At 19.4% G+C, this 21,911-nt stretch overlaps 1 protein-coding gene across 1 annotated transcript in view; it reads left to right on the forward strand.

Annotated features, from left to right (window-relative positions):
• Nucleotides 1-1,332: 1,332 nt before the first annotated feature.
• PF3D7_0522400 (conserved Plasmodium protein, unknown function) overlaps nucleotides 1,333-21,911 on the forward strand; it is a gene marked incomplete at both ends in the record, with an annotated part of 28,479 nt that continues 7,900 nt past the window's right edge. Inside the window, 3 exons of the mRNA XM_002808663.1 lie at nucleotides 1,333-1,440; nucleotides 1,659-2,328; nucleotides 2,496-21,754. Of these exons, the coding sequence (XP_002808709.1) occupies nucleotides 1,333-1,440; nucleotides 1,659-2,328; nucleotides 2,496-21,754 (20,037 nt within the window). The remainder of the gene's footprint in view (nucleotides 1,441-1,658; nucleotides 2,329-2,495; nucleotides 21,755-21,911) is intronic.

Here is a 21,911-nt window from a genome sequence, read left to right on the forward strand (position 1 = left end):
TTTTAAAAAAATAATACACATAAAAAAAAAATTCTTTTTTTTTTTTTTTTTATGCATATATGTAAATATATGTACATTTTTGGAAATTATTAATGGAAAATAAAAAATTGTTATTATTCTGTTTTTTTATTTTATTTTTTCTTTAGTAATTATATATATGCTGAATGATGTATATATAATTTTACTTTTTTAAAATATGTTAACGCATTATAGAAAATATAAATATAAACATTTTTATGTTTCTACTATTTTGTATAATTTGTTATTATATATATATTTATATTATATATATAGTACACATGTAATATTTCAAACTTTATAAAAAATGATATTTTTATTTTAATATCCCTATTTATATTTTTTTTTTTTCTAATTTTTTTAGAAATTAAAATATATATATATATATATATATATATATAGTATTTTGAAAATAATACATATAAATTAAAATATTTTCATGTTTTAAAAATTCTTGGTATATTATAATTACATATATATTTTTACACATAGATATATTATGAAATATATTTTTATATAATTTATTTATTTTATTTTCTTTTTGTTGTTTATAAATTTTCAATTTTAATAGATTTGCTATACAGTTTCATCTTTTTTTTTTTTTTTTTTTTTTTTTTTTTTAATTATTCATTTTATGGCTTATATGTTTATAAAAAAATATGTTATTTTTATATTTGTCCAAATATTAGAAATATTGGGTTATATAACAATTGAATTTATATAAGCACCAATATATGAATTATAACGTCTATATATATATATATATATATATATATGTTTTAGACATTTGGTTATTTTACATTTCTTTATTTTTATAAAATTAACATATTTTTTTAAAATGAATACAGAAGACATTAGTTTGTGCAGCATATTATTATGTTAAAATTTTTATAGTTTTATTATGTATATATTTAAATAGATAAATAAATATATAAATTAAGGTTTATATTTTTTTGAAATATCATTGTTCAATTTGTAATTATTTGAATCTAATAATATGCACATATATATATATATATATACATTTTAGAATTTTGTTATGATATGAACATTTTTTTACATTTATTATATTATAGTACAAAAAGTTGCAAGTTTATCACTGTATCATCGTTCTTAATTTTATTATTTTATTTATCTATTCATTTTGTTTTTATTTTTATACTTTTACTTCTCATATTTGTTATTATTTGCTTCTTTTTTTTTTTTTTTTTTCTGATTTTTTTTGGTATATATGTTGTTTGAACAATTTGGAGAAGATACGTTCTTTTTATCTGATACAAGCTGTTATTTAATAATGTGAAAAAGAAAAGAAAAATGATAAAAAATATTGTGAACCAATTTATTAAAATATATGGACAGGAATATTTAGGAGAATGGGATGCTATACAGAATTTGACAATTAATTCTGTTACTTCTCCCGAGGTATTTTACGTGATTATCTGACACAACTATATGATATATATATATATATATATATATATATATTATTCCTATATTACATATGATGTGCATATATTTATTTTATAAGTTACATTATATGTAGAAAAAAAAAAAAAAAAAAAAAACCTAAAATATATGTACCTCAATGTAAACATTTCTATTATACATGCTTATAATATTTACACATTTTAATTGTATAGATAATACTTAAAAATGTTCCGTTCCCTGAAAAATTTTTCGAATTAGCTGATTTACCCTTGGAAATTATTTATTCTAATATTAAAAATGTGCGCATAAAATTTTTGTGGTCTTCTATATTTTCCAGTAATATCAGTCCAATAAATATTTATGCAAACGATATATTTCTGGTGGTAAAATTTTCGTATCCAAGTATTTGGAACACCAATAAAACATTGAATACTCAATATGAAGTTAAAAAAAAAAAGTTAAGAAAATGGGATAGTGTTAATATATCTAAAGAAAAAAAGGAAGAGAATTTTTTAAAAGCTCTCCCTATAAAATTAATTAATTCTTTAAGAATATTTGCAGAAAATATTAAGATAATATTTTTTGATAATCATATACATACAAAACCATTTACTCTAGAATTTTTTGTAAAAAGCTTCAAAATTGATGAGTTAAGTAAATACAAACTGAAATTAAATGAAGAAGAGAAAAAAAACATTAAGAAAAATTTGTTAATTAATATATGGATACGATTAATAGGTATCCATATGATTTATAAAGAATATCGAAAAAAAATCAAATATAACAAGAGAGTTAAGAAGGAAAACGAGGAAAAGGGATGTAAAAGGGATAATTCGAAAGAAAAACATGATAAATCTCAAAATAAAAGTGAAACCGTTCAAGGTAAAATTTGTTACATTTGTATATATATATATATATATATATCAAACGTCTTGTTGGTCACTATATTTTATATAATAATATGTGTATACATTATATAATATATATGTATATATAATATATTTAAAATGTGCATATTAATCATTTTTCATTTGCTTCCATTTTTTCAGACGAAATGTTTCTCACAGCTATTGAAAAACTATTCAGCGAAAGCACAAATTCGCTTAAAGAACCATTGAAAATTCATCTGAAAAATAGTCAAAGTAAAATATTACATAAAACTAGGAATGGCAAATATTGCTCATTTAGTGATTATGAAATGAATGAAAGAATAAAAGTAGGATCCTTAAGAAAGAAAAAAAGAAAGAAAGAAATAGATATAATGAAGAAAAAAGAAAAGATAAAAAATATATATAAAAAAGGTTATTCAGATGGAAGTTCATTTAAAAAAGAAGAACGCTACTATTTTGATATTCCAAAAAACAATACAGGATTCAGAATAACTCCAAAAGAAGGAATAGAATTACATGTTATATTTAAGAAACACGATATAAAAGCTTTAAATGAATTAAAAGAAGATATAAAATATTTTAAAAATGTTGAAATGTGTATTTTAAGACACAACAAAGAATATAGTAGTGAACATCATCTGAACAATACACCAAGAGATGAAATGTATGTGAAAAAGTCATGTAACTGTTACAATATTAGTAAACAAGTATCAATGGATGAAAATAATAAGTATAATATTAATATTGAACATAATGATAATAATATAGAGAATTTTGAAAATAATAATAGTAATAGCAATAGTAATAGTAATAATTATTATATGAATAATAATTTCCCTGTATATAATGATCCAAAACAACATAACGTTAATAATATTAATAATGAAATTATATCAATAGATTATGATTTGATTATAGAAAATGGATTTAAAAATGATGTTCCTCCTACATTCAATAATATATCAAATTATGAAAATTTAGAAATTAATTTTACTAGCGAATGTTTTAATGCTTTTTTCAATTTTATAAAATATATAGAGTTCTATTATTTATATAAAGGTGGATGTACGAAAATATTTAATATCGTCCCAAGTATAGAAGAATGTATAAAATATTCAGAATATAGAAAAACATTCAATCAAAAGAATTCAAAAATGAATGATGAATATGCTGAAGAGTTCATGAATAAATTTGAAGCTTCCTGTCCAATACACTTATTAACAAAATTAAGATTATTATCAGATGAACGGATATATAGTAAAGAATATTTTAATAATATACAGAAAGGTGAGTGGAAAAAGTTATTTTATAATTTTATAAAGAATAAAAAAGGAAAAAATTATATGATTGATGAAAATTTAGAGAAGCTTGATAGATGGTTTACTCATGATATGTTATTTAATTTAGTTTTACCACAAATTAACTTTACATATATTCCTTTAAATTTGAATCATTATAATAATAATAAAATATATTATAATAAATGTTTTTTATCTTATAATATTAGTTGTTCATTTTTATTTAAACAGGAAAAATTATCATCTATGAAAAAGAGATATGCTATATATATGCATAATTTTAATATTCATTCTTTATTCGTACTTTTTAAAAGAAATAAAAAATTTCTTATAAATAAAAAATTTTGTCCAATATATTTAATAGAAAAATTGGGTATAAAAAATCATTGTGTATATAATGAAATTAGTCATAAATGTATGAATCCATATGATATCCATCCACATAATTTTAATGAGGAATATTTACTGGAACAAAATTTTATCACCCAAAATATACAAAATGGACATAATTATAATAAGGATATAAATGATAAAAATTATAAGGATAATTTTAATCAAAATTATGATTATGAGAAAAGCAAGAAAAATTATAAGGGTTCCATTTTAAATAGTTTAGGAAAAAATACAAACAATATAGATATACACCATGAAGTAAATAATAATTTACCAAGTGACATAATGAGATCTAATAGTACATGTAGTAATTATAAAATACATTACGAACATAATTATAATAATATAGAACATTATGATAATACAGTTAATTATAAGGAGAATAAAAAATGTAGTCATATTATAACTACTAAAGAAAAAGAAGCCTATATGAGATCAGCTGGTCAGAGGGGGAGAAATCATTTATTTTATAATGAATATTATAATAACACAACAAAGGGGCGATATAAAAATATGTACATGAATAACCTCAACTATAATAAATATAATGATAATAATTGCGATAATAATTGTGATAATAACTGTGATCATTATTGTGATAATAATTGTGATAATAATAATTATTATTATGAGAAAGATTATATGTGCCATATATTTTTTAATAATGATAACAAAGTTAATGACAATATGCAGTATAAATATATAGATGGTAACATAGATACAAATAATGTGGATAAAAAAAAAATACCAATAGAAAACTTACAAAGCTTTAAAAATGAATATATTTCTCAAAAACATAATATGAATAAAAACAAAATGATACATGAGAATGATATTAATTATAACAAAAATAATGTTGATTCTAAGACAGATGATAAAAAAGGATTTTGGAAATTTATTTTAGGAAAGAAATATAAAGGAGAAGATGATTCCATTAAAAATAATAAATCAAATTATAATACCATTTTAGGAACGAATTTTGATTTATTAATATATAATAAAATTAATAAATTACCTAATTGTACTATGATTTTTATAAATGATTATAGTAATAATATTAGAGAAATGGATATATATATTTGTAAATATATTATAAATATAAATAATCTTATACCTATAATGAATTTTATACCAAAAAATAATATATGTCTAGAAATTTTCCTTAAATATGATAATATAATAGATAAAGATGTCATTGAAGCTTTAACTCTATATTTAAGTATGGGTAGTGCCAGAAAAAAAATTGTTCAAGTATGTATTGAACAATTAAAAACTTATTTTATACATTCGTCTTATCTGTATAAAGAACTCGTTAATATTAAATCATATTTAAATAAAATAAAAAAAAAAAAATTAGTCGGAACTATGTATAGTAGGGAAATTTTCATTGAGCATTCTATACTTATGGATCCTTTTAAGTCCAAAATGGATGAAAAGGAAAAGGTACAAGATAAACAAAAAACAAGAAAAAATTTTGGAAATAAAAAGTTAAAGGATTCTATACAAAATAAGAATTTTTATAGATCACCTAACATTAACAATATGAAAGAGGTAAAAAATCATAATGTTAATATTGAGAAAAATATTAAAAAAGGAAGACATACAAATGATAACCATTTTGGTGACCAAATTTCATCTGCATTGGAACATAAACGTTATGATAAAGATGATAATAATGTTGAAAATGTTATTAACATAAACAATCATAATAATATTCTTTGTAAAAACAAACAAATTATTAAATTTGCTGAAAATGAAGAAAGTAATGCCTTAAACATACATAATTTAATTTTAAATAATTTGTTTGTACCACAAAAAAATGTATATCATATTAAAAAGAATAATAGCTTTTTACTCTATAAAGGAAAAAGAAAAAAAAGTAACTTTCTTTATTCCATGAGAAATAGTTATTATACATTTTTAAAAAAATATATGGAATATAATAATTACATGCATAAGGTTAAAAATACTAGTTTATTATCTATAGGATTTTGTTTTCAATTGAAAAATATTTTCCTTTTCCATGATAAAGAAGATTCTTTATTTTATTTACATTCAAAATATATTAAATTAGAGCATTTATTCAACCCATGTTTTAATAACAATAAACACAATAATTCTGTTGTTGCATGCAATCGATTTGAATTTAGAGAATCTTCTAATGATAAAACATCACACAGTAATAATTCAAAAAAAATATATAAAGAGGAGAAGAAAAAATATTCAGATTATATTGATGGGAAGAACATGTATCCTATGAATATAGATCAAACAGTTAAAAATAAAGAATTATTATTATATATTAAATCATTAAAATTAAAAAAGAATAACAATGTATATTCCTTAAGAATTGATATAGTTAATTGTAATTTGAATGAAGTATGTATATCATTATTATCTGTATATAAATATATGATACCATATGATCATTTAGAATTAATAAAAATACGATTAAAGAAGTATTATAGAATTAAACAATTTCTAATAGACAATAATAAAAATACATCTCACTTAAGAAAATTTAATATAACAAATAAATTGTTGTACATGATTTTGGATAATTTTTTTTATAAAAATCACATGATTGGTGAAAAAAATCAAATGATGATTCATAATAAAAAATATGATGATAATATGAATATTGTTAAAGCAAATAAAAATTATGAAAGGTATATAAAAAATTTAGTAATTAAAATATTAGATCATGAAAAAATATTATATAATAAGGAAGATTTTGAAGAAATTTTTTATATGATTGTAAGAAGAAATGCATATAATCAACAACGTTTTGATAGTTTATATTTTAAAGAAAATGATATATTAAAAAAAAATAGTATTAGAAATGATAAGAATAAATATATTCTTGATAGTACAGAGGACACATTCTCTTTTAATACTATGGAAAGAAATTCAGCTGATTATTTGTCTAATGAGAAATGTAATAAATATAACAGTTCGATAAATGATATTTCTATAAATGATAGTTCGATAAATAACAATTCGATAAATAACATTTCGATAAATAACAGTTCGATAAATAATATTTCTATTAATAATGATAGAATGAATAATGATTCAATATATATTAACTCCTTGAATAATTATTCACATTTAATAGATAGGGAATACAATTCTAGTATAGATAATACATTTATAAGTAATAATGATTATTATAATGTTAATAGTTATTCATATAAATATTCTGAAAACTATTATTCTGATATTGATAAATATTCCAATTGTACATATAATTACAATGGCGAAAAAGAGGAGATATTAATAAAAGAAAGAAATAAAATTATAGATAATGAGGAAAAAGAAGATACACAAAAAATAAAGAAATATATTGATATGAAAATGGATCGTATAAATATAATAAAACACGCAAATAAGGAATTTTATCAAAATTGTAATTATCTGAATTTAATAGATCTTTTTATCTTTGAGCATATAAATTATGATGATGAAACGATTAATGAAGAAGACTTGTTTTTTATAAATAACAACAATAATAACAATAATAATAACAACGACAACAATAATAATAATAATAATAATAATGTGTGTAGTGAAGATATTATTACACAAATGGATACATTAAATAGCAAAAATAATATTAAAGAGAAAATATATTTTTTGTTAATAGAAAAAACGAATATAAGTATAAATAATAGAAATGAAGGAATGTTTAAATTTGTCTTAAATAATTTTATGAGTGAAATATGTCGCTTATATAATGGTATAAATATATCTATGAAAATACAATCCTTTTATATATTTTATATACTAAAAATATGCAAAAAACGATATAATGTAAAATATGTTACGGATAAGAAAAATCACAAAATTCATGTTAGAAATGATAAGGAAGGATATTTTGAATTACCTAAAGAAACTAAAGGAAATGAAGAAAAGAAGAAAAAAAATTATAATATTATTAAAACATGTAAAAAATATATTATATTAACCGATACAGTTAGTAATCTTTTTAGTGTTTCGAAATGCAATATGAAAAAGAAGAAAAGTAAAAAAAATTCGTTTTTTTTTGATAATAATATATGTATATTAAGTAAGAGAAAATTTGATTTATATATAGATGATTATCATATGAATTATAAAAATATGAAACCACAAATTCATTTAGATATTCATATAAATAAATGGACAAATGAAAAAATTATCAAAATATCTTTATCGAACTTTTACTTTTTTTATAGTTCTACATTGTTTATATTATTTAGTAATGTCGTGATAAATTATATTTTGACATATATTCAAGAGAAACAAAAGTTAAATATTCTATTATTTCAATATGACAATTTTAGAAGTGCAATAAGTTCTAAATATACCAATCCTCATTTGGAAAATAAGGGATATACATATGACAAAAATAAATCATATACATCTATAGACAAATATACTCTTCACTTTTTGTCAAGGAATAAACTGAAGAAGATCAAATTATATAATGACAAATTTGTTAGTATCGAACAAATTGATAATATATGTGACAGTTCTGAACATAGTATATTAGATGATAACAATGATGAAGAAATTGACATGAGAAATAAGGGTATTGCACAAAATAGTAATAATAATGAAAATAATATATGTAAAAAGGAAAAGACTAAAGAGATTAAAGATATAAATGGAGATTATACAGGTGTAAGTGATAACACATTTTACTATGATATGTATGAAAATGAAAAATATAGAGAAAAAAGAAAAAAAAATAGTAAACATTATTATGACTACAATACATATAAAAGTGTAGGAGAAGATAATCCTATAAAAGAACTATTAAATGAAAAAATAAATGAACAAATTAATAATAATGGTTTATACAATAAATTGTATTATCATGATAATATGACAAGTTCTTTTGAGAAACAAAATACATTTGATAAAAATTTCAACACTTATATATCTCGTAATAGAAACAAAAAAACAATTATTAATAATAATAATATTATACATGGATCAATTATGAAAAATAATTCATATAGCGAAGGAAATACCAATAAATCTGAATATGAATATAAATATGAATATGAATTAAATGAAAAAAATAAAATGGACAAGGAAGAATATATAAAAAATCATAAGCAAACAAATGATTGTACTAAATATAATATTAACAAGGATGGTTATCCAAAAGAAAATTCTTATGAAACATTCAGAAAATTTTCTAACTCATGTTATGATTTAAAATTGTATGGTAACAAACATGATAATTTAAGTAATAGAGAAAATGATAACATATCCTCACAAAAAGAAGAAAAAAAAAAACATTCTATTCAAAAATATCCAAAATTGTATAAGGCAAAAAATAAAAGAAAAAAATCGGATCACATTGAAAGATTAAATGATATTCCTAATGCTATTAAAAGTGATACAAAAAAATTTCCTAGTTATAATAATATATATTCGAAACGTAAAATGAAGAAAATGTATGATAATAAAATGAATAATAAAAATATTAATAATAATAATAATAATAATATAATTAACGATAATATAATGAATGATAATAGAAATAAAAATTCAAGTGATAATATAGATAGTAACAATTATAAGAAAGATATTAAAATATTTATTTCTTCTGAAAATGTAAACATATGTTATCTTGTGAATTATCATAGATTTAAATATATTTATAAGAAGAACTTTAATATAGATACATATATGAATGATTATATCAATTTAATTGATAGTTGTTCTAATTTTTGTGATAAAAATGAAAATGAGAATTCAGATAATCATGAACATGTAGGAATCATAAATAAGGATTTATATAATGTAAACTTAAACTTTTTATTTAAACTTGATTATATGTGTATAGAAGACAAACAAAAAAGTATTATGGCGTTTTTTCCTTTTTTCTATATTATGCTCATGAAAAATTGTAATTATGTTATCTCACACCTTACAGTAGTAGATATTAAATATAATTCTCAATATTTTATTAAAGAAAAAAAGAAAAAAGAAGAAAATAGGAAAAATAATAATGATGTAGAGAATAATATGCGGGCTAAATGTAATAGACATTTGTCAAATTATATGAATTCAATTTTAAATAATTCTGCTGATAACAAACATAATAATTTAGATAAGGAAAGAGAAAAAGAACCAATTTTTATGAATCCATATGAAGATAAGGACAAAACAAAAGATGATGTAGAACATTCTATTAACTCTAATCAAATAAGGTACGTGGGAAATGTAAAATGTATTGGAAATAATAATAAGCATAAATATGTAATACCATTTAAGAGTAATGTAAAAAATAAAATGGAGGGAATATCTTCTTCTAGTGATAGTTGTATATATAAAAAAACCAAAAGGAAAAAATATATAGATGATATTGATTGTAATAATATTAATGATAAAAATAAAAAATCTTACGATATTCTTTATGGAAACAATTCTCAAGAATATTATGAAAATATTAAAAATTTGAGAAATTATTTGAAAAATGATATGATTAAAAATGTGAAAAAATCGTCAGAACATAAATCAATTGATGGAAATGCTAATAATTTATATGATATACCACCTAATGATAATGAAATGAAAGATGAGTTCTTAATAAAAAATGACGATGATAATAAAATGAATTCCATGTGTGTAGATAAAGATGATTATAAGCAAAGGTCCTATATTAGTTATTTATTAAATTATAAAAAGAAAAATGGTGAAAATAAATATAGTACTAAAAATAATATAATGAAGCGTTTTAATTCCTTAATACATTTTATAGGAATACATAATAATACTTCTAAAGGTGCTAGTAAAAAAATTAAAGGTATTAAAAGATCTCTTAGTTTATTTAGTTTTAAATCTTTACCTATTCGAAGGAGAAAATTTGGTAAATGGAATAGTAATACAATTGATGTATTCCAAGTAGGTCAGGAAAATAATTATAAGAAGAATAAAAAGAAGACAAAAAAATTTTTTGGATTATTTAATACAGATAATAATGATAATAATAAATCTTTAAATGATAATATAGATTATAATAAAAATAATTCAGGATTGAATAAGGAGAGAAATAATAATTTGGATTATGACAAAAATGGAAAATATGAAAAGGTGTCATATGATGAACATAAAAATATATCATTCACACATTCTGATAATAGAAATGCCTGTATAATTAATAAAAATAATACTGAAAAAAATCTTAAGATGAATTATGATACCTTATCAGGAGATAATAATATCAAAAAGAATAAAAAGAATAGATGGAAATTATCTTCTTGTACTGTATCAATATTTAATATAAATTTATTCAATTGTATTTATTTGAAAAAGTATAAAAAACATGGAGAAATATATCTACAACCATTGATATATAATTATAAGAATTCTAACATATTAAATACTATTTATGAAAAATCAGACATATATGAAAATAATTCTTTTAATATAAATTATTTTGATATCAATAATAATTTAAAACACATGAATTATAAAAATATTGTAAGTAATTATTATATAATAGAAAATGAGTTTACACTTATCGAATATATAAATCAACTATATAATCTTGAATGGTTTAATAAATTTAATTTACATCATTTGTATAATGTTAATAGAATACAATCTAACTTTTCTAATTTTATGAAACTGAATAAAAGGAAGGGTTCTATAGTATGTTGTTATGTTCCTGTATTTTATAAAAATATTTCATTGACATATAGAAATATATATAAATGTTTATTGATAAATAAATATATGGAAAGCATCCCATATTTATCCAAACTATACAAAAATGAACATATGTGTAAATATTTATTTGGAAATAAAAATAAACATAATTTGAATGATAATTATATTAAAGAGTATATATTACATTTGTTAAAAAAAAAACAATCAGAAAAAGAACAGTATGAACAGAAGTACAGTTTTGAGTTGAAGAAGGATATATTTAAAGATATGAAGAATGATGATAGAACACAAAATAAAATTAATAAGAATATCATTAAGGAGAAAAGGGATTATTATAATAATTCTAATATTAATATAATAAATATGAAATATCATAAAAATGATAATAATAATAATAATAATAATAATAATAATAATTACAATAATAATAACAATAAAAACAATTACAATAATAATAATAAGAAGAATTACAGTTATAGTAATATTCCAAAGGAATTATCAAATGATTTAAAAGAAAAAGGAAATAAAAAATATTATCAACTTTTCCAATCACAAATTGTACAAAATATTTTTAATTATCGTAATAAAAATAAACATAATAATAATGTAGATAATATAGAAAATGTTATGCAAAATGAAGTAATAAAAGATGATGTAAAACCTTTAAATGTATCATGTTCCTTATATGATAATAGCAACTTGTCTTCTTATCCTTTCCATATTTATAATAATAATAATAACAACAATAATGGTAATTGTAATAGTAATAGTAATAATTGTAACAGCTTGAATAATTATTTAATTTATAAAAAAGATTTTATAAGTTATAATTTGTGGAAACAGAATCATATTTATATATCATTAAAAAAAGAAGTATCATATGAAATGTTAAAGAAAAAACAAAACAAAAAAAAAAAGTGTACTAATGAAGGATTCCATTTTTATATTCACTTTTATTCATCCAGTTTAAATATGGATCCATATTTTTTATCTACAATCAATTTTTATTTTCTTAACAATTTAAATAAAAATCTTATATTATGTGATATAAAAGAGACCAAAGCTTATTTTTTACATAAATATAAAAATATCAGATGTTACTACAATCATACAATGGGTATTGATGAACACAATAATGATTTAATGAATAAGCATAATATGAATGTGAACAATAATAATAATAATAATAATAGTGAAATATATGGACACATAAAATATGGAAGAAACGATATATATGAAAGACCTTCTATTAGGAAAAATAAATATGGTAAGAAAAAAGGATATACATCAAAATATGCTGATAATAATAATAATATTTGTAATAACATTGAAGTGCAGAAGAGTCATAATAAGAAAGAAGAATGTTTTGGACAAACACCTTTTACAAAACAAGATAAGTTATACAATTTTATGAATAGACTTAATAACATTTGTGAAAAAATTATAGGAAAATTAGAAACTAAAAAGAATTTTATAATAAATTTGGATATTTCTAATATAGATATTAATATTCTTGATTGTTCTTATATATATGATAGTAAATATTTATACGTTGATCATGTACATCCATATTATAATAATCAATATATTTATGTATCTATGGAACAATATGAAAATATAAAAAAAAATAGTGGAAATTATTACAATGAATTTTTTAAATATGAAGAAATAGATCATAAGAGTTTTTCCAATGATTTTAATTATCTCATATATAATGCATTTACTAATTATTCATATAATAATTCTTTTTATATTATCTCAATTAATCCAAATAGTGTTAAAAGAATGTCAATAAAAATGTCATCAACTATTATATGTAATAATATAAATAAAGAATTGAATTTCCATGATGTTTTAAGTATATTTGTTCATACATTTAAAATGAAGTTTTCTAAATTGAAAACAAATTATATGAAGAACAGGGCAATACAAAGCAAAAATTATATGCATAAATTGTTAGAAGAATTGTATAATGATAAGGATGATTATTGTCATAAGATACATAAAAGAGAGAGAACAAAAAGTAAAACAAAAAAAAATTCAAGAAGAAATATAAACAACAATGCAAACAAACATACATACACTACCATAAATAATAATAGGACTAGTGATAGTATAAGTAATTTTAATTATAGCTATGATAAAGAAAATGATAACAATCATATTAGCCATTTGAACAATAATATTTTTAATACATTAAGTAATGAGAGTTCTGCTCAGGATAATATAAATAATACGTACTCTAGTTTGTCAAAACAAAATAATAAAAATATGATAAACCATTATGATATGATTATAAATTCGTCTAAATCAAATGAAGATACAAATCATTGTCGTCGTTATCCAAGCTCTTCTTTGTCAAATTATGATGAATCAACTTCATGCGCTTCAACATCTTCCATTTTTGCTTCTTCGCTAAATTCAGTATTATTTTATAATTCTCAAGAAAGATACAATAATAATAATAATTATAATAAAAATAATCCTGAAGGAATTGGTAATACAGGAAAAAGATATGAATCTATGAATGAATATAATTATAACATGTTACACAAAATAAATAAAAGATACAAGTACTGGAATGAAGAAAGAATTTATTATGAAAAAAGTAAAAGCTTCTCTGATAGCATTTATACAAAAGAAAGTTTATGCCAAAAGAAACAAAAGAAAAATAATTATATAAATATGTATAATGAACCTTTTATGAATATTCATAATTCTTTATCAAATGATTACAATGATATAATGAAAAGTACTATTAAAAACGATCATGATAGAAAAATTAGGAAAAACATAAAAAGACAATTTTATAAGTTTATTAAAAAGGTATATAAAAATATATTATCACAAAACAGACGAAATAAATTAATTTTAAATAATATTGTTCAAGATAATAAATGGATTATTAATTTAGAAAATTTTGTATGTTTTATACCATCATTTCAAAGAGGATTTAAATTGTCATTATATTTGAATAAATTAATAATTTATGATTATAATAAAATAAATATATGTAATAATATTTCACCATTTAGATTATTTATTAAAAATAATGCTTCCAAAAAATATTTACAATTATGTAATAAAATATTAAATATATATGAATATTTATATATAAGAAAAATATTACTGAAAGGAAATGGAAAAGGGAAAAGAAAAATAATATTGGAAAATTTAAAAAATCAAATATATAATAATCAGTTTTATCTTATAGCATATGAAAATATGAAGAATATAAATTTTCATATAGATTTAAAAAATACAAGATTTACTATTCATAATAAAACAACAATGGATTTAATAAATTTTTCTGTAGAATTATGGAATAGTTTTTATTCTTATTTATATGTATATACTATATTACCTGAGGTTTCTAGTTCCTCATTTTGTTATCTCAATTCTTGTATAAATGTGGATAATTTTCAAAAGGGTTTGTTATTATATAATAATATTTTGCGAAATTATATTAGCATGTGTAAAAACGGGAAGAATGAAAATGTGCCATATCTTCATCGTAAAGGATATTCATTAGATGATACTCATATAAATAATGATAAAAATAATAATAATAATATACTTATAAGGGATGATAATAATTATGATAATCACAATGACATTGATAATAATATAATTAAGAAAGAAGACTCTAAAACATGTTCGATTTTGAAACATCATCGAAATAATACACAATCTGAATATGATAAATACGAAGAAAGTGATTGTTGTGATAATTCATATAATAAAAAGAGTTTAATTATATTAGATAATAATACGACGTCAAAATTTTCTAATAATGAACAAACTAATTTTTCAAACATAGAAAATGAAAAAAAAGAAAATGATAAATTGGAAGACATGGTAGGTAATAGTAATACCTTAGACTATTACGTAGATAAGCTCTTCTATTATAAAAATAAAATTAATTATAAATATTTAATTATAAATAAGTTTGAATTTCATACAGCAGGAATTAATATATCATTAAAAGAACTGAATGATAAGAATTATTATTTCCTAGCATTTGTTAATAATAATTTGTTATTCTTCTTATATTTTTATTCAAAATATAAAACTATATTAGATTATGTATCGAATGAAAATGTGTTTAATCTTACCACCAATTATATTTATCCTATTGAAAAAGTAAAGTTTAGTAAAGAAGGAAAATATTCACATTATTATATGAGTGGACACTTGGAGAAATATCGAACAAACACTAACGGATATAGGAAAGATACGATAAGGTTATCCACTATATCAATGTTGAAAAAGAAGAGAAAAAGAAAAAAAAAAAAAATGAAAAGATTAAGTAATCATAGAATAATAAATAATTATGACAAGGAGAAAATATATATCAATAATGATGATAATATTCTCCCAAAAAAAAAGAATAAGAAATTTGTTAATATGAAAAAAGGAAGTCTTCATATGGATAATATGAATAAACTCAATAAAGAAAACAACAACAACAACAACAACAACAATAATAATAATAATAATAATAATAATAATAATAATAATGCAACATCAAATATAAATCATTTTGTTGATTTTAAAGAAAATAATGAACAAATAGAAACAAATAGTATTTGTAGCATAAAGTTTCAAAAAACCAAAACCAGTGTATTTTCATTTACAAACGAGAATAATAATAAGGATGATAAAGATATGACACAAGAAAGACGTGTAAACAATGGACTATCCAAAAAGATTAAAACAACTATACAAAAATTTTTTACTAGAAAATTATCACAAACATTATTATTAAGTAATAAAAAGAAAGAAAAAAAAAAACAAAAAAAGGATGATCATTCTTTAGGTAGTCTTAATTCTATATACTTTAATCATAAAAAAAAGAAACCATTTTTAAAACAACATGATAAGTATAAAAATAATATAACACATGAAAAATATCTTTGTTTAAAAAATAAAGAAGCCTATTTCAATAAAACCATAAATTTCAACATGAAAATTAATTTATTGGAAACATGGTTTATACAAGATGATTTATTTATGTATAATAATCAGGAAAATATAAATAAAAATATAAAAATGAGTTATTTTTTAAAAAAAAGTAGAAAGAAAAAAAATAATAATGAGGTGATGAAGAAGAAATATACAAATAAGGATACATATGAAGGAATTAAAACAATCAGTGAAGAAATGGATAATTCACATAGAGATGAAAGAAAAAAGCAAGCAAGTAGTATAGATACTGAAGTAGGTGAAATAATGAAGGTTGTAAAAAAATTACGAATAAAATCACTTAGTTCTAGTAACTCAAGTAATAATTTAAATATTTTAAAACTTTTATGTAAATCCAAAATTTATAATAACACTTTTATGGATAAAAAGATAAGGAAACAAATTTTTTATCTAGCTAAAAGGAAACGATCAATGAATGATGAAGTGTTGGATGAAGAATGTATAAAAAAAATGAACTTAAATAAATATAGTTTGAAGAATACCTATAAAGGTAAAAAAAGGATAACACTAGATATGGACAAGATAGAAATGGAATCAGAAGATTTAAATAGGTCTAAAATGGTGAGTCAGATAGATTCTAATAATAATTTTATGAGTAATGAGGGAAACGATCCTAATAATAATTATGATAATGAACATGATTTAGACGATGATGATGATGATGATGATAATGATGATGATTCATTATGCTATTTGTTAAAAGACCCAAATCGTGATGATAATACATATGATAACAATTATGATAATGATCTTTATATACATCGAAAAAATCATGTTCAGAAAAATTTTGAAAACGAACTTTTTGATACAATTATAGATAATGAAAAAAGTTATAGAAGAAGAAAAAAATATTTTAAATTGAAACAGATGGAAGAAAGAAAAAGAAAAAAAGAACAAGAAAGAAAAAGGAAGAAAAAAGAAAACCTTAAAGAAAATAAAAGAAATGTTTGCTTATCTATAATATTTAGTATAAATATAAATCATAAAGAAAAGAAAAATGAACATTTATTTTATTTAGAATCTGAAGTAAATAATTTTAATATTATGTTAGGAAAATGTTATTCATTTAATGAAATATATGATAAACTGAAATTATTTAAAGGAAAAACAAATATGAAATCGTCTATAAATGATTCCATAATATTTGATTTGAATTATATGAACCGAAATATAGATTATATAAAATCAAGAAGTAGCTTTTATACAATTAGAAATAATAATGATAATATTAATAATATTAATAATATTAATATTAATAGTATTAATAATAATAATGACAAAGAACAACTAAAGAAAGAGTTAGAATATTTATTTTACGATAACAGTAATTTTTACGATATATATTATAATGAAATGAAGCAAACGGAAAGATTAAAAATTATGCTTTGTAATAAAAAATTAAAAAAAGAAAGAAAGAATGAAATAAAGAAAGATAAAAAGAAAATGTGTATAAATAACAAAAACGATTATAACAATAAAAGTTATGATAATGATAATGAAAAGAAAAGAACAAGAAAAAAAAAATATATAAATATAAAAAATAAGAAAAATAAAAAAGATATAGTAAATAAAAATATGTTTTACAGGAATAATTTAATATATAATACAAATGAAGAATTTAATGAATCCAATAGACATTCAATTTATTATAGTAATGGCAAAAATATAAACAGTTCTAATATTTTGTTTTTATTAACATATAAGACAAAAGTACTTTATGAAGATAAATATAATATATTTTTGAATGAAAATAATAATATATTTATGCCCAATATTAAAGAAGAAAATGAATGGTTTTTAAATATGAACAATATTTATTTCATGATAAAATCAAGAGAAGTAAAAAAGTCTTATAAAATAATATTCAAAGAATTATTAATTAATATTACTATTGATAATATAAAAGAGTTGTATAAATTGTATAATAATTTCCGTTATAATATTTATTTTGCAAGCTTCTATAAAAACTATTTTTCTTTTTTCAAAAATATATATATTCACCCATTTAAGAATAAAAATCAAAGCCTGCTTAAAAAGTCCAGCGAAAAATTGGAGATACAAAATATTTATTTGAGAAATATGCATAAGTTTAAAATGTTAAAGAATCATATTATTTATAATAAATTGAAGCAAATGAGTAAAAATAAGATTTATAGAATAAATAAAAATAAATATATCTACCAACAGGAAATAGAAGGAAATAAAAAATTTTCCTTTCAAATGAACAAAAATAAATACATCCATAAAAATAATAATTGCGATATATATTATTCTGATAATGAAAACGATAATTTAGATATTATTAGTAGCAACCAAAATGATAGACATTACAAATACGTGAATAGGAATAAAATGAAGAAACGACGAAATGTACAAAATAATAAAATTGGTAAAGATAAAAAGAACAAATCAAAAGACACAGAAAGGGAAAAGTTAATATATAGTATAAAGAATACTAAAAAATTAGAAAACATCGAAAGTCAAAAATGTACTAATAAAGATAATAAAATATTGTATACATCATTTAGTAATAAAAATGAAATATTTAATGTGCAAGATAAATATACTTATAAAGAAAGGAAACATATAAAGGATATCTCGAAAAAAGGAAATGAAAAAATGAAAGGTAATCTATATAATTTAATTAAAAGAAAAACTATATATGAACATAACTGGGAAGAAAACCAATATAACTATAACAATATAAATACATTGTATTATGCTCGTAGACGTTTTCTTATATCAAATATGAATATTTATAAAAAGATGGTAGATAGTTATATAAAAATTCAACCTTTGATTAATTTAGAAAATACGAATAGGAAATATTTTGAAATTATTTACAATATAAAAGAAAAATATACAGAAATAGAATTATACAAAGAAAACTTATATAATTTATATAATCAGATATTTTTAATAATTAATAATATTAATAATGAAAAAAATATTATATGTCATGGATTGATATTTTTAAAATTATTAAACTGTTTCTATCCATATAATAATAATTATATAAGGAATTTACTTTATTATTTATTTGTATTTTCTAAGTATAATAAATTCGCATATTATTTATGTAATATCAAAAAATATTTTCATTATAATTATTTCCTTACATTTACCAAAATTCTACATACAAATGATATATGGAATGATATTCATATAAATCAGAAGACAAATAATAATTCTAAGGCATTTTATAAAACTAGTCAAGAATACTATTCTTTGCAAAAAGATACAAAACATGTACCTATTATTTTAAATACAAATCAAAGAATCAATGAAAACATTTCTATACACAAAGAAATTACGGAAAATTTTAAGAAGGAAGGGATGTTTAAGGAAAATAGTTTTAATAAGGATAAAAATAACATAACATTCTTTTTAATAAAATTCTTACTTTATTTTTATCATCCTTATAAATTAAAATATGAAAAAGGTAAACGTAAGATAATAAAGAAGACAAATTATATGAATAAACAAATAAGAGGGGGGGAAAAAAAAAAAGGAAGAACAAAAAAAGAATATGGAGGTATGCTTAATAATGATGATTGTGTATCATTACTAAAAAGAATAAACTTAAAAAATTATCGAAAAAAAAGAAACAAAAGTAAAAAACAGTTATTAAAACAAGCAATAGAAAATTGGAGTGATGCAAATATTTTAAATGATTTTAATTATAAAAATAAAAAAGAAAATATAGATAATTATAATTATAATGAATATATGATTACCAATTCAGAGTTAAGTTGTCAAAAAAGTTATTATGATAAAAATAGTATAAAAAAAAAGAGTATATATAGTATTAATAGTAATGATAATTTAAAATGTAATATTATAAATTGCTTAGAAGATATTTATTTAAATAATAAATCGGAAAAGTTGTTAGATCAAAAAAAAGAATTTTATGATTTTAATAAAAAGGAGAAGAAAATAAAAATAAATGTAGATATACATAATATATGCTTAAAAATACACCAATTGAATAAAGAAAATATATTAACATTAAATGTGTATGATTTAAATTATTATTTATTTACTTGTCTTTACAAATATGAATTTTTGTTCTTTAATAAAAATGAATGTGTAAGATTTTATTTAAATGAAAAATTGCAACATATGAAATTTGAAGACTTATATAAAGATAATAAAATGAATGAATGTGCAAAAAATGTAATTAGTAATAGATATACGGACAATGAATGGTATGATATATCATATTCTAATTCTAGTATATCAAATAACGATAATAATTATTATGAAACATGTCGAGATGAAGATAATAATATAAAAAAGCCTAACTATATAAAAATGAATTTAACATTTAAAATTGGTTTAAGAACATATGATAATATGTATAATATTCAAGATAATATAATTAATCCAACAACAATTAATTTTTATATAAAAGAAAAATTTAAATATTTTCCTATCTTAAATATTCATTTTTATACAACTAGTATAAATATAAATATAACCACATCATTTTTATATTTGTATCAATATTTATTTGCAAATTTAAATTTTAAAAAGGAATTCAATGAAGTTAAAAATTCCAAAATAGAAATATACAATGATCTACATTCAGAAATTATAATATTTTATAAAACAAGAACAAAAAATAATAACTATATATGGAAATTAGTTATAATAAATAAAAATGAATATCATGAATTCCCTTGTGAATGTTTATATTTTTGTATAAACAAAAAGAAAGAAAAGAATACAATAAATTCTGAATTTCAAGGTATGAATAGAAATTCAGAAGATTATATTATAACTAATGAAAATGACTTAAATAATTTATTTAAAAACATATCTAAAATAGGTTTCAAGAAGCAGAATATATATAATTTAGTTTCTAAGCATGAAAAACATTTATTGTATGATAATACACAAAGTGTTTATGATATTTTATATCAATTTACTTATAAAATGCCATTTCTGTATAAAAATTATGATAACGATAATAAAATTATTAATATTATTAAAAAAAAATCATCTTGGATATATATAGGAGTTCTTTATACGGACGATTTGTATTCCCGTGCCTACAAAATACCAAACGTAAGAATATTGAGGCACTATGTGAATACATACATATATATGTAGATGCATAGATACAAATATATATATATATATATATATATATATATATATATATATATGTATATATGTATATATCTTAATTTTCATGTTATGATACATTCATGTATTATATCAT

Source organism: Plasmodium falciparum (assembly GCF_000002765.6).
Source record: "Plasmodium falciparum 3D7 genome assembly, chromosome: 5".
In the NCBI taxonomy this organism is placed as follows: Eukaryota; Apicomplexa; class Aconoidasida; order Haemosporida; family Plasmodiidae; genus Plasmodium; species Plasmodium falciparum.